The following is a 12,674-nucleotide window of genomic DNA, read 5'->3' on the forward strand; positions in this document are numbered from 1 at the left end:
GGCTAACTTACTTCATAAATGCTTTGACATAGAGACCGATGTTCTTGCTGTTTAGGGATCGGTGCAGACGCTTCTGGTACTCGGCTACAATCTTGTCCTTGTCCGGATTCTCGCCCACGATTTGCTGTAAAGTTCGGTGATTCACCGGGTTTTTTTTGTGCAGTGTCAGGAAGCAGAACATTGGCATGAGTCCATGAACAGTCCATAAGTAAAAGCGATCTACGACACTAAGCTATCGACTACGGGAAGTGCACTCATGCAAGCATTTCAAAGCAGGGACAACAAAATGACAAATATTTAACCAAGCAAATTGAGGATCATTAAATTTCTTTCCAATTTTGGTTGCACAGTTCTGCTTTAGGCCAATTTCTTGCCGGATGAGTGGGGGGAAAAACTATGTACATACCCAGTTCTAGAAGAAAATAACGAGAAATTTAACGAATAAATAAATAAATAAACATTTAAGCATGCATCAAAACAGGTCCTAAGACTATGTCGGAGTTTAAATTTCAGCGAGCACTGCAATACCAATTGAGCGAGGTATACGGATGGATTGGCTTAGGAAGAGACTTATTTAAGACACGTTTGATCTGTTTACCTCCATAACCTGAAAGCGCAGACGAACAGAGTTCGATTCGGCGGGTGGTTGTTAGGTTAAAACATAAAAAAGAACAGAAGGTAAAGTGAGTACAACACTGAGACCAAACCAACGACAACACGCACTCCACGGCACAGCCAATGGCACATTTTAGTTCGGCGAGGATGAGTCCCTCCCCATCTGATTGCCACTACTTACATGTCCGAACTTGTGGTACATCAGAAAGCTCTCAGCCGACTGGGCCACCTCGTCGCTTTTCCAGCTAATGAACTGCAATGGTACAAGGACGGCATGTTAATTAATTGTAAATGAAGACTAAATTCTAAATTAAAACAAGCGTTTTAATAAGCTACTCTAAAAGTGTCTAACAAGTTTTAAAAAAATTCTGACAGATGGCAAAAGAGTAATAAATGTAGTTTTTAATAAAAAGCCGGATCGAATGACATTGTCATATACACAAAAAATTGTCATAGAAACTAAACTATTGTTACATAAAGTTTAAACAATTGGGTATGAAAAATGTCTCAATAGGAGGAGTATAAAAATGAACTAAGAGTATAGAAGCTATATTACTTTGTATTGAATTAATACTTATTCTCAAATGCTTTCAGTGTTTTCTTTGGAGGTAGCTCCCTCAGGAACAATAGGAAAAATGAATGACACTTTGCTGGATTCAACTTATTTGAGTATACTCCGAGATATAGAAATAGTTTATTATTTATTTTATTTTATTATTCAAATCGAAATTGAAATCGACTTGCCAAAGAATGCTTCTTTTCTTATTTTAATATACATTTGCAGCGTGCAACACTGCGTATGAGTAATATTTTTCTCACTATTTTATTCCTAGCACTCTAAAACTCTGTACACAATATTAATACGATTCAGTTTAGATACAGTTTAAAATCGACCTTTTTAAACACTTTTTGTTGGTTCCTGATAAAAACCCGCTGCCAATCAAAGACTGGCTTAAGGAGTAAAACATATCTTAAATGGAAGAAGTCAAATCGGATCCGAATAGTAAAAAAGGACCCTGGCAGGCAACTTAAACTGAAGACTAGAAAGAGGCCCTAAGCTGATTGAAGGTAGCCCGCACTCACCTTGTTCTTAAAGGACTGCACCACGCTGGCGGCACTGCCCGTGGCGTTGATCAGGATGAGACCCAGCGCCCGGCTGGGATGGGCCAGTCCGAAGCGGGCCAGTACATTGGCGCCCGCTCCCTCGCCGAGGCCAATCACGTACTTGACGTGCAGGTAGTCCAGCACGGTAACCAGGTCCTCGCCCAGAGCCTGGAGCGAGGGAAACGGGAAGCCGTCGGCCAGGGCGTCGGCGTTGTCCGCGTGACCGGGCACATCCACGTGGATGAAGCAGGAGCGCTCCTTGATCTCCGTCATGCAGGGGCTGCTCACGAACTCCTGGAAGGAATTGTCTGGGGACGGACACCATTAGTTACCCCTTACGACTGGCAATTAGTTCTCCGGGGAGCCGCCTACTTACGGTTGCAGCCCAGGTCGTGGACCGTGATGAATACGGCACGCTTCTCCTGTTGCGACAGGTCGCCCTAAATCACAAGAAAATACCATGCTTAAGGTTAGCAGCTCTCGAAAAGGTCGAGTCGCGAGGAGCCGTGCTCACCTGCACTATAACAGTCAGATCCCCGCATTTCTCAGTGCTGATATTGTATTTCTGCAAGAGCGATAATCAAAATATAAATTGAAGTGTGTGCTTGGAATGCGGTTATGCGGTTAGGGGAGAAATGGAAAACTGGCAAAACTTTGGCCAGGCAAAATAAACGGCAGAATCATTTTCACGTTGCCATAAACACAAACTCAAGCGTGAAAAATGACGGGCATGAAATGACCAAAAAATGTGAAATGTTTTTCTCTGCATTTGACTCTTTGAACATTTGCTTTTGGCAGGTCCTTTATGATGATGTCCTCCCAGCCACGTGCCCATGGTCCTCGGATGCTGGGGACAGGCTCGACTTGCCTTGTGTAATTTTTAGAATTTGAATTTGCATTTCTCGCCCTGGTATTTTAAATATTTGTGTGTGCAGTAATATACCTATTCGTGCAGTGGTATTCGGGAATGGAAAATTTAAGGACATGCCTGAGCGACGAGCATCCTTGAACACACCAAACTGTTGAATGTTTGAGTTTTGCAACAAAAGAAAAGCATACTTTTGGAACTCCGACAAATGTTTGGTATTGAAAACTCCCTGGGAATTGTTTGATGAAAATATCTAAATTGAATTGGATGCCCGATTGGCTAAATTTGTTTTCATGCAGGAGGTTCGAAGTGGCTTGGGTTTTCCTACAACATTTTTGTAAACTTTTTTGTAAGCCCCCAAAGGCAGTGGACAGCCTTTTATTTAAAGACAAATACAATTAAAGTTTTTGAAAATAATTGGTCACGTTGTTATATTTAATTAAGTTGCATAACTTTTTCAATTAAGCAATCTTTGATAGACACAGAAAAACGTTAGGACTGATCTGAATATTAAAATTGTGAATGGTTCTAGATTAAGCCAGTTTTTGAATAAAAAACTGGTGATAGTACAAATTACAATACAATTGAAAAATACGATATATTTACGTAAATAGTTTACTGTTCTTAATTTATCTCAACTTGCTAGATTTAAATGGGTTTATTCTTTCAAATAATTGACATGATTTAAGTCAGCAACTGAAGTCGTTCGCCCCAGATATCAATGCAGGATATCGATTGGGTAAGTTCCAACTTTAAGCAAATCCAGGACATTGTACGGAACAGTGTATTGTGTTGACCTATCATTTTCAGACGGCTTTTCCTTGGCCAAGGCCCATTTCGAAAATTATTAAAGCGTAAAGCAAATAAGCCTGCAAAGCTCCTTAAATTGAGACCAGCATTGAGCATCGGCATCCAGTGCGGTCCTTTGTCAGCCATCCTGGGCATCCTTATCCACACAGGAACACTCGGGCCCCTCAAACAACACGCCCTTACAGACATCGAACACTTATTGAAATCGAGCGAAACTATACAAGTGTCAAAAGACCAGCAGGCCAAGAACCTCTTCTGGCCAAGAATTTGCCTAAGCCCTTTAATGTCTACTCGGCTATACCGAATGCCCCTCCCACCGCGTGCTTATGTGTAAGCCAGTAAATAGATAAATAAGCGGAATGGGTATTATGTAAATGCAGTTGTTGAGTGCTCGCCGCAGCCTTTGTTCGCCTTCGTTTGGATTTACCTGCGGGCATGCCAATAAAAAGTTTTGCATTTGGAATAAGTGCATAAATAAATCAGACGAATTGGCTATTTATGCAGCAGCATATTATTTGCCGACTGGTGGAGCCAATTTGCCCAATGGCCCAAGGTCATCTGGCCGTACAAAAGCAAAACCAGGCTGCAGGATGCAGAATGCAGGATCAGCCAGAACGCACTTGGACCCGCGAGGCCATCGATTTGCAGCGATGACGGGAAAGTGGTTGAGAATGATTGTTCGCGATAGTTTAAATAGGGCAGACCGGAATAATGGCAGGGAAACAACAAACAAGCGAACAGCGTGCTTGCCGTCACAAATCAATTGTCATTAATTGAGTGTGAATGGGTGGGTTGTGTTGGGTTGGATGTCAGCTGGTATCTGTCAAGGACAAGGGCACACAGCGGGAAAAATATTACAATCATTAGATATATGGGTAATTCTCTAATGTCGAAGGCAACGTTTTTTTTTTAATTGAATATTTTCAAGCAAATGTTCAAAACAGAACTTCCACACTTGTCTGATTCGGATTGAAATATAATATTTCAAAATATGTTTTTAATTTATATTCAATTTGCGTATAATAGTTAAATTTAATAGATTCCCTGTAAAAACATACATTTACAGACTTTGAAGGTTTTGGCTGCGATTGACTTTTCTGGAGAATTACCCATATGCTATATACTCTTGATTAGAATATCACTACTTCATTCTTCACGATGTGAACCTTAAAATCATTTCTGAAAGTATTTCGCCTGGGATTTATTTTATTACCTATAACAACAGAAGTTTGATTTCTAAACAATTTCTGACCGTGTAAAATGTACAGCCACAGATACACATAAGTGTAATTTTTAAGGCGTGGGAGATTCATTTACTGCTGAGTTCCACTCGAAGAATGTCGGCTATAAAGTGTTGACAATTGATGGGGAAAGAAAAGGAATTGTGTGTCAAGACCTAGGAAATTGTATGGGAAAACTGTCGTTAGGAAAACTGTCGCTGAGGCAAGTGTGTCCATTCAGCCAACCTTTTGTGCACCTGTCCTCCCATCGGAATGATCAAATATAAACGCATGAAAATCGCTTATAAATAATGAAATTGCCAATAAATTGCACACACCCACAAACACACTTTGTAGGCGAAAGTGGAAGTGGAAAAGTGGGTCTGATTGAGGGAGTGCGTGGTGTGGTTGTGGGGTGTGGGGTGTGCCAGCTGCGACGGACTGCCGGGCTGCTTGGCTGGCTGCACTTTACGACCTGCCGATGCTCATTCATTCACCTTTCCGCCGGCGGTGTGCTTCGCCAGTCAGCCTTGCTCACATCACGGATGATGGATGTCTTGCGGTTGGCCTCAGCCAGAAATTTTCACTGACTAACAGTCGAATGCCTCTGCACACGCTAACGTACACTGAGGGAAAATATGAGTCTAACCAATGTCGATTTTATATGGTAAATGTTGGTTTTAAACCCTTGAAGAGTGTATTAAAATTTCAGTCAGTAGTTTCGTTTTAAGGATTTAATTTTATTTAAATCGGAAAACGATATCATAAAGCTGCCATACTAAGATGACAATCATCATAGCTTTAATGTTTTTAAGCATACTCTATTTAGATGTTTTAAAAAACATTTAATTTATAGAATAGCTGCGAGGGTATAAAAACTTTGGCTTGCCGAAGTTTCCTTCCTTTCTTGTTTAAAAACAAAATAAAATTATATTATATTAATAATAATAATAACTGAAAAATTACATCTAAGAACTTACATTTAATAACAAGAACCGAAGAATATTTTTCACAAGCAATGTTTATTTAATATGAAATAAATTGCACAAATGCTTTGACTTTTCTTGGCTCTATTATTTAATTTGTTGGTAGAAGCTTAACTATTAATTTATTTATGAGATCAACTTAAACATACTGTCCAGTGAAGTTTTCTCTCAAGTTCAGGAATTTTCTTTTTCCCAACTCAATTGTAAGGCGACATGGCTTACTCTTTTTTTGCGTCACAGAAACTTTTTGGCCCCCTGTCAGTTGGCCGCTTGTTTGTGGCTTTTGCCATTGCCAGAGCCATCAGTCAATTAAAAAGTCATTTGGCTCAATCGGTTGAGTTATGTTGAAAAGTCTAGCCCTGCCCTTCTGCCGATTTTCAACATTTCTCGCTCGTCGCACATTAATTGACTTGCGATTGGGTCAATGTTTGTGTTCTGCCTCGAATTTGCAGCCATGTGCTCGCCTGCATCTGAAAACTTAATTGAGAATTACGACTATATAGTCTTTGACTCGATTTTCCTGTGACGGAAACACATGTGCAGAGCATTGATGGGAATTTACTTGCGGTGGAAAAAGTTAGGGTCAATGCTTCAATTGACAACTGTCTTCTGTTAATCAATTTTGGTTTCTTGAAATAGAAAATTTTCATATTTGTTCAATACAAATAAAAAATACATGAAATATACAAGTTCATATGTATTTATTTGAACAACTAATTTACTTTATTGTAAGTTGTTTAAGCAACTCAAAAAGTAATATCATAATTTGTTCAAGAAACTTATTTTTTCCTTCTTTTTTTGACTCAAAATTTCCCAGAAATTTCTATGCTCCTTCAAGTCTTTCCATAAATATGTGCTCCTGTAGGCAAACAACCTCCTTGTTTGTCATCCACAAAATAGAGCAACACAAGAATTGCATTTTCATGTCCACAAAGTTTGGTTTTCATTTCGAGCATTTCTCCGGTATCTGTTGGATATTGGTGGCAGATGCATATGCAGATGGAGATACAAATGAGTTCGGGTATCGTAGAAACGAATCTGCATATGTGTGTACCCAAAACGAGAACTGAATGCCTGGAAAACATGCATAAAACTGTATCACTTGCTCTCCACAGTACAACAAAAGGGGGAGGGCTGTGTTTCCAGGGGCAAAAGTGGGAGGACACCCACCCAACACACACCCACAGCTGAGGCATTGCCCCCAAGACATAGTTGCAGCTTGCCATCATTTTGCTGTCGAGTTTGTTGCTGTGCACGTGTCAACTCATTGACCTCCTTGCTACTTTTCCGTGTTGCCACAGCTCTTGGCTCCCGGTCTCATATTTTCCCGATTTCGTTGACGTCGCTAGCTTTTCCCGGCTGCGCTTTCACTTTTTCCGCTCAGCCTGGATCTCGCTCGCAGTGCCCCCTCGCAATCCCATTTCACCCCGATTTCCCCCATAATGTCGTAATCATGTGGCAGCGAGCTAAGTGCCCATTACACACGGCAGCCCCTATTTCATCATACACCATCACCATCCTGCGTGAGAGTTTGCAGGAGCCGTCAGTTGATTCAGCTGGATGGCTGATGGATTTCACAGTTGACGGCTTGATGGCTGATATACTGTTTTACGCCAAATTGTACGAGTTTTCAGGATTGTTTTGGGTTTTGTTTCCTAACTGGGTCTGTGTAACGGGTTGTATTGATAATGGAAAATGTTTGTAATCATTTTTATGTTATTTATGCCTTTCATATAGCATCTTTAATTTTTTCTAATTCGAACCCTTTTTTAGTTGAGTATTTGGATTTTGCGTTTTATATTTAACTTAAAAAACTTAAAATAAGCATCGAAAAGAGCAGCTGAGCCATTTGGAATGGTAATAAAGAAATCGAGTTAGTTTGCTTTCAGAACTTCTTACCAAATTCAAATGGTTGCTTGCTCGAAAATCGTTAGACACAAAGCGAAAAGTTTGTGAAAATGGGATAGCCAAAATTTCGCACTCAGTCCATTTAGTCCAATTTAGTCAAATTTCTTTGTACTTGTTTAATTACCCGGCAGGTATACACCTCCAATGGATGGCAGTGTTTTGCCGTTCCAGGTGGAAATGGGTCACCATTTATCTTTGATCCTCCCGCCATCCTTCTCGTCAGAATCAACCGCTCAGCTCATCAGCTTTGATGGGGAACACAAAAACATCAGTGGAAAACAAAGCCGGCCCAAGTTGAGGGCACTCGAGAGGCAAGTCTGCTGCAGAAGTGTCCGCCACTCGAACAGAAAGTTTATTTAACAAAGTGCTGGCCATTGAATCCTGGCCACAGTGCCCCTCAATCCTGCAGCCGTTTTCCCCTCACCGCATTTTCCATTCCGCTAATCAGCATTTCCCTTGCCGGACACGCCTAACTCAATCGGCGGGACATCTCCGCTGGCTACATTTATTGCATTCGCAATTTAAAGGCTCGTGACCGCCTTGACAAACAGATCCCAACCGGGTTGTTTGTGGACCGTCCGACCGACCGACCGACCGACCTAAAGCCTATTTGCCACTCAGCTCAGCTTGGCCACTTCATTTCGGCCGAAAGCGAGTTCAAGTGTAAATGGTTTTCGGTTCATAACCGCACTTGCACCGAAGCACTTTGGGGATCCCTCAGGGTCCCCATGCTGTGGATTTTATTCGTATTTGGTTAAGTGCTGTCATGCGTCGCCCCTGCCACGCCCCCGCTGGGAGTGCCCATATACTCGTAGTCCGGCTTATTCAATCGATGCTTCAGTTTTTGTTGCTATTTTTCCGACCAGCATGCGAAATGGTAATGCAGATTTTATTATCAGCTGTGAGCTTCGGAGCTGCCACATTTATGACATTTCCGAGCTCGTTCTATTGACGTCACGTTAATCTCAATTAATATTCCGCATGTTTCAATTAGTAATTGCCCAATATGAATCTGGCAGGTGCATTGTGCATGCCACATAAATGACAGGATATTTGATTCTTGCCTGCATTTGCAAATTGAATGAACACAAAATAATAATGGTTTCCATATATATAGTCGGTGTACAATTTAATTAGCTTTGTAAAGCATCTGCATTTTGAGGGAATTTCAAATCGGAAAATAATTGAAAATCCGTAAAATACTAAATGCAGAATGTATATATACCATGACTATAAGCTATAAATCTTTGATAATAGGTTCTATGCTTTCAACGTCGCTAGTTTATATTATTACTTAATTGCAATGCTATGAAGCGGTGATCAAGTTTAATGTTTTTGTTTTTAAAAAGGCAAGCTTGAATAAAAAATGAATAAATGCAAATAAAACATAGATAACAAAATCATACTTAGTGGGTAGTAATCAGGCACTTTTTGGCAACTCTTGGCATAAGTTGCCTGAACTTTGACGTAGACTTGATGCGATTTTCATGCCCCAACACTTGGCGAACAGCCTGCGAAACCCATTACGAAGGCGGTGGGAATCTCGGCGCTTAATGCCGCGCAGCACATTAAAAGCGTTTGGAATTTATGGAAAACTTTTCAGGGAGAGAGTACAAAAGCGCAAGCCCCCCAAGTGATGCGAAAAGTTTTGCAAACAAAATTCCAGCCCACTTTTCTGGCGGACGGGAGCGCATTGCAAGGGGGAAAATTTTTAATAGACCCAAACAAATAAGCTAGCATGTAGGCCGGTGCTAAAAGCCACCAATTATATGTTGTTTAAGTTTTGTGCCCGCAGCCAGCAGTATTCGGAGCCGACGAGGTAACAGGGCGTATGCGCAACGTTGCCTTGAAAACTTTGACACTTTGCCAATGGCAAAGTTATTTCGGGATCGAGCCGAAAATAGTGCCATCACCGAGATTCCCATTCCACCAAGAGGAAATAGGGAACAATTCGAAATACAATTATATTAAGAGGAACGCATGTTTTTCGATGCCTTCGATGTCCTTCGGCGAAGTCAACAAGTTTTGTTCTAGAGACCAGGAGACACCAAACAAAGAAAATGGGCCATACCAGATGCTCCGGCGAAAGCAAACTTGTAGGATGAATAAACTTTGCTGTCCGGGGGAACGAGAGTTTTTCCAGAGAGTGCGGACATAAACTTGGCCGGAACGGGACTCCTTTTCTCTAGGAAAGTGAGCTAGTGAGCCAGTGAGGGACAGAGCAAATTACGAGATGTTTCCTTCAAGGCGGCAAATGGAAACCCCGCGGGCTGCCTTTTTATTATTCAGCTTGACGCCAGAGAAAATGGAGAAAACGTTGGAAATAAGTTGGGCCTGGGACTGCAGCAAATCATGTATAATGCATAGACCTATATGGACAGCCCGGCCCTCCATTATGCTTTTCCCTAATTAAATCCCATCGCATTCAGGCACCGTCTGAAGGGATAAGTGAAGCCAGTGAAAAAACGGAGAAACAAAGCGAATCAGGCAGAATATATATCGCCGTGGTTTACGGCAAACAAAGCCCCTTAGTCAGCATATTTGAATTGGGATTGCAATCCAGGACGAGCAGCGTGCATTGTGTGGTCTGGGTCTGGGTCGAAGCCGCAGAGCACATTTTGTGGCTGGATTTGATGAGCTCAGTTGAGACGGAAAATGGGAAAATCATGAGCCAGTTAGGAGATGTAAGCGGAGAAGTACCAAGATGCTAGCAACAAAACTCCAAAGCCAGAGATTTTGTTTCACAATTTCTTAATAAAGACTGAGTATAAATGTCACGTTTTGCGCAAGAAAGTATATAAAACATCCTTATCAAACCCCTTTTTAATAAATTCATTTTTTAATTGAAATTCATTTTTATTTATCCAATTACATTTGCTAAATAGAGTTTTAATGCAACATGACAGGAATACAATTTTTAATAGCAAATAAGTTAAACTGTTAAAGGAATAGAAATATATTAAGGTTTAAGTTTTATAATTTTCATAAGCCTTCCTTTAGTTTTATAAATTTCCTTCACCCCACATATTTCCAATACGATACTGTTTTAATCTTAAAGAATACAAAGCATTTCTTATTGGCTGGACCAAGTTTTCTACAACATAATTAGCAGCTTAATAAAGTGGAAAATAGAACGTAATTTAGAACGAAGGAACGCCATAATTTTGCCCACCTAAGCACCTACATTCGTTCTGGCCTGGTCTACGTAATTATTGTGTGCCAGATGCGACCGCAAATGGCACGTAAAAAGAAACATTCAGGCTAATGGTTGAGTCACCCACAGAATCGCACAAACAACCACATGCAGGACGACAATTATGCAATTTTTATGAGGCGCAAGTCAGAAAGTATGCTATGCCCTTTGAGTCCAGTTCACTGGGCAACACGGGCCAAGAAAAAAAAGCGAATAGCTGCCAACTGAAAAAGGTAGCACCACCGCAGAGGGGAGTTCGAGGTCACACAAGCCAACAGCACATGATTCTATATTCCTTTTCGATCGCGGTAGAGCTAAGCTTAACTAGTAGGTTTCAGCTTGATTAATTGAGAAAAAATTTCATTTTTTTTGCTATAACTCCACAAATTGTGACCAATTGCAGTTTCTATCTATATTGGAAAACTGTGTTCATGATGTGGTATATGATATTGTATTAAATAAACAGTTTAGAAAATATATACAAACAGAATAAAAACAGTTCTTTGATAACCTCTTAAAGCAGTTAAACTTTTTATTAATTGATATGGCAAGTTTAAATATGTTCAAAATTTAATGACATAAAATAAAACTAAATAATACGATTATAATAGTAAAAACCGTTTCGTTTAACTTAAACAAGGGAAGGGGGGTAATGATTTTGCAAACTTTCTACTTGAAAGTAAGAGGCTCAGCCAACAGGAAGACAATTGTCAGATTAGAATAAAAATACAATTAAAACGCGACCTCATTCCACAAAAATGACTATTTTACAATAAAAACAACAAAAAAAGTACATTAAATTAATTTCGGTTTATGAACCTAGCTTAAATTTCAGTCCCCTGTGGTTAAACTCTGTATAAATACATGATCTGCCTATTTTGAAAAAATATAGGCGCGCAGTAACTTGAGATATTGACGAAAGCCATCGCACATGCAGCATAGAATATTACGTATACGCACAGAGAGAACTCTAGAAAAACGCATTAAGGCACTCGACGCGGAACATAACGCCCTGCATCCGAAATCAGACAAGATGCACTTGTCAAAAGACTGTCCGACTTCGGTGCAATCTTGACGGTAAGCGTAAGCTGTCGGAACTTACGCTTATCTTCTCGGGTGCAGCAGCCGCTGAAGATGAGCCGGCGCCGTGTTTTGGGGTTCCCGGCTTCGACATGACTCGATGGTTTCACTTCGCTTGCTCGCTCTTAAATTGGCTCGAAGGAACAGCGGGACACACAAACGTGGCTCGAACGGGATTCTAATAGGCGCACAGCAGCACTCGGAAAAGGAAACCGAAATCGCAATCGAAATCGGAAGCGAATCGGGCGGGAACGCGTTTCTGGGATGCACAGTGTTCGAAAGCCAGGCGACGACTGTGAAGCTGGCTTATCATGGGCGAAAAACTGCCATCGCCGGCGGAAAAGCCGAACTTTTCCGAGTCCTAACGAAGCCGCGCGAAATGGGTAGCAAAACAAAATGATGGAAAGTGAAACGGTGAAGTGGGCCATCTGCCCACTTTCTCCCTCTCTCTATCTCGCTCGCTCCCGCAGGGATGCTGCCATGGAGATAGCAGGCGGTTGGGGGAGGAGCAAGTGTTGAAATGTTGGCGTAGGGCAGTTAGTTGGGAAGGTGTTGGGCAAAGCGTGGCCAGATTGATTCCCACAATGTACGCATTACAAAACGGACGAGCTATAAATTTCTATATTACGTACAAATGTTTGTCTTAAAATAAGACAAATTTATAAAAAAAAAATCGTCAGCAATGGTTTTCAACTGTAATGGTTAAGGAAAAACTGCTTAGCACAATAGCTTTCCCCTGGCCAAAAAACTAATCAAATTTCGCTATTTGCGTTTATAATATTCGTTACGTAACGCATTGCTTGCGTCCTTAAAAGTTATTAGCCAACTTTATTATTAAATATTAAATTAATTATTATTAATTTATAATAAACAATAAACAATAATAAAAA

At 40.7% G+C, this 12,674-nt stretch overlaps 1 protein-coding gene across 10 annotated transcripts in view; it reads right to left on the reverse strand.

The window, feature by feature from the left end:
• Positions 1 to 12,674, reverse strand: part of LOC108148295 (exocyst complex component 4) — a 28,628-nt gene that overhangs the window by 6,530 nt on the left and 9,424 nt on the right. For 3 of the 10 annotated variants that reach the window (XM_017275267.2, XM_041709681.1, XM_017275268.2), the window contains exons 3-8: positions 2,234 to 2,284; positions 2,096 to 2,159; positions 1,699 to 2,027; positions 797 to 868; positions 599 to 607; positions 12 to 124 (exon numbers count right to left, since the gene is read on the reverse strand). In XM_017275267.2, the coding sequence (XP_017130756.2) occupies positions 12 to 124; positions 599 to 607; positions 797 to 868; positions 1,699 to 2,027; positions 2,096 to 2,159; positions 2,234 to 2,284 (638 nt within the window). Of the gene's footprint in view, positions 1 to 11; positions 413 to 598; positions 608 to 796; positions 869 to 1,698; positions 2,028 to 2,095; positions 2,160 to 2,233; positions 2,285 to 11,806; positions 12,078 to 12,674 lie in introns of those variants that run through there. The other 7 variants (XM_041709679.1, XM_041709682.1, XM_041709680.1 and 4 more) reach the window with 5 other exon arrangements.

Source organism: Drosophila elegans, unplaced genomic scaffold (assembly GCF_018152505.1).
Source record: "Drosophila elegans isolate 14027-0461.03 unplaced genomic scaffold, ASM1815250v1 contig_476, whole genome shotgun sequence".
Lineage (NCBI taxonomy): Eukaryota > Metazoa > Arthropoda > Insecta > Diptera > Drosophilidae > Drosophila > Drosophila elegans.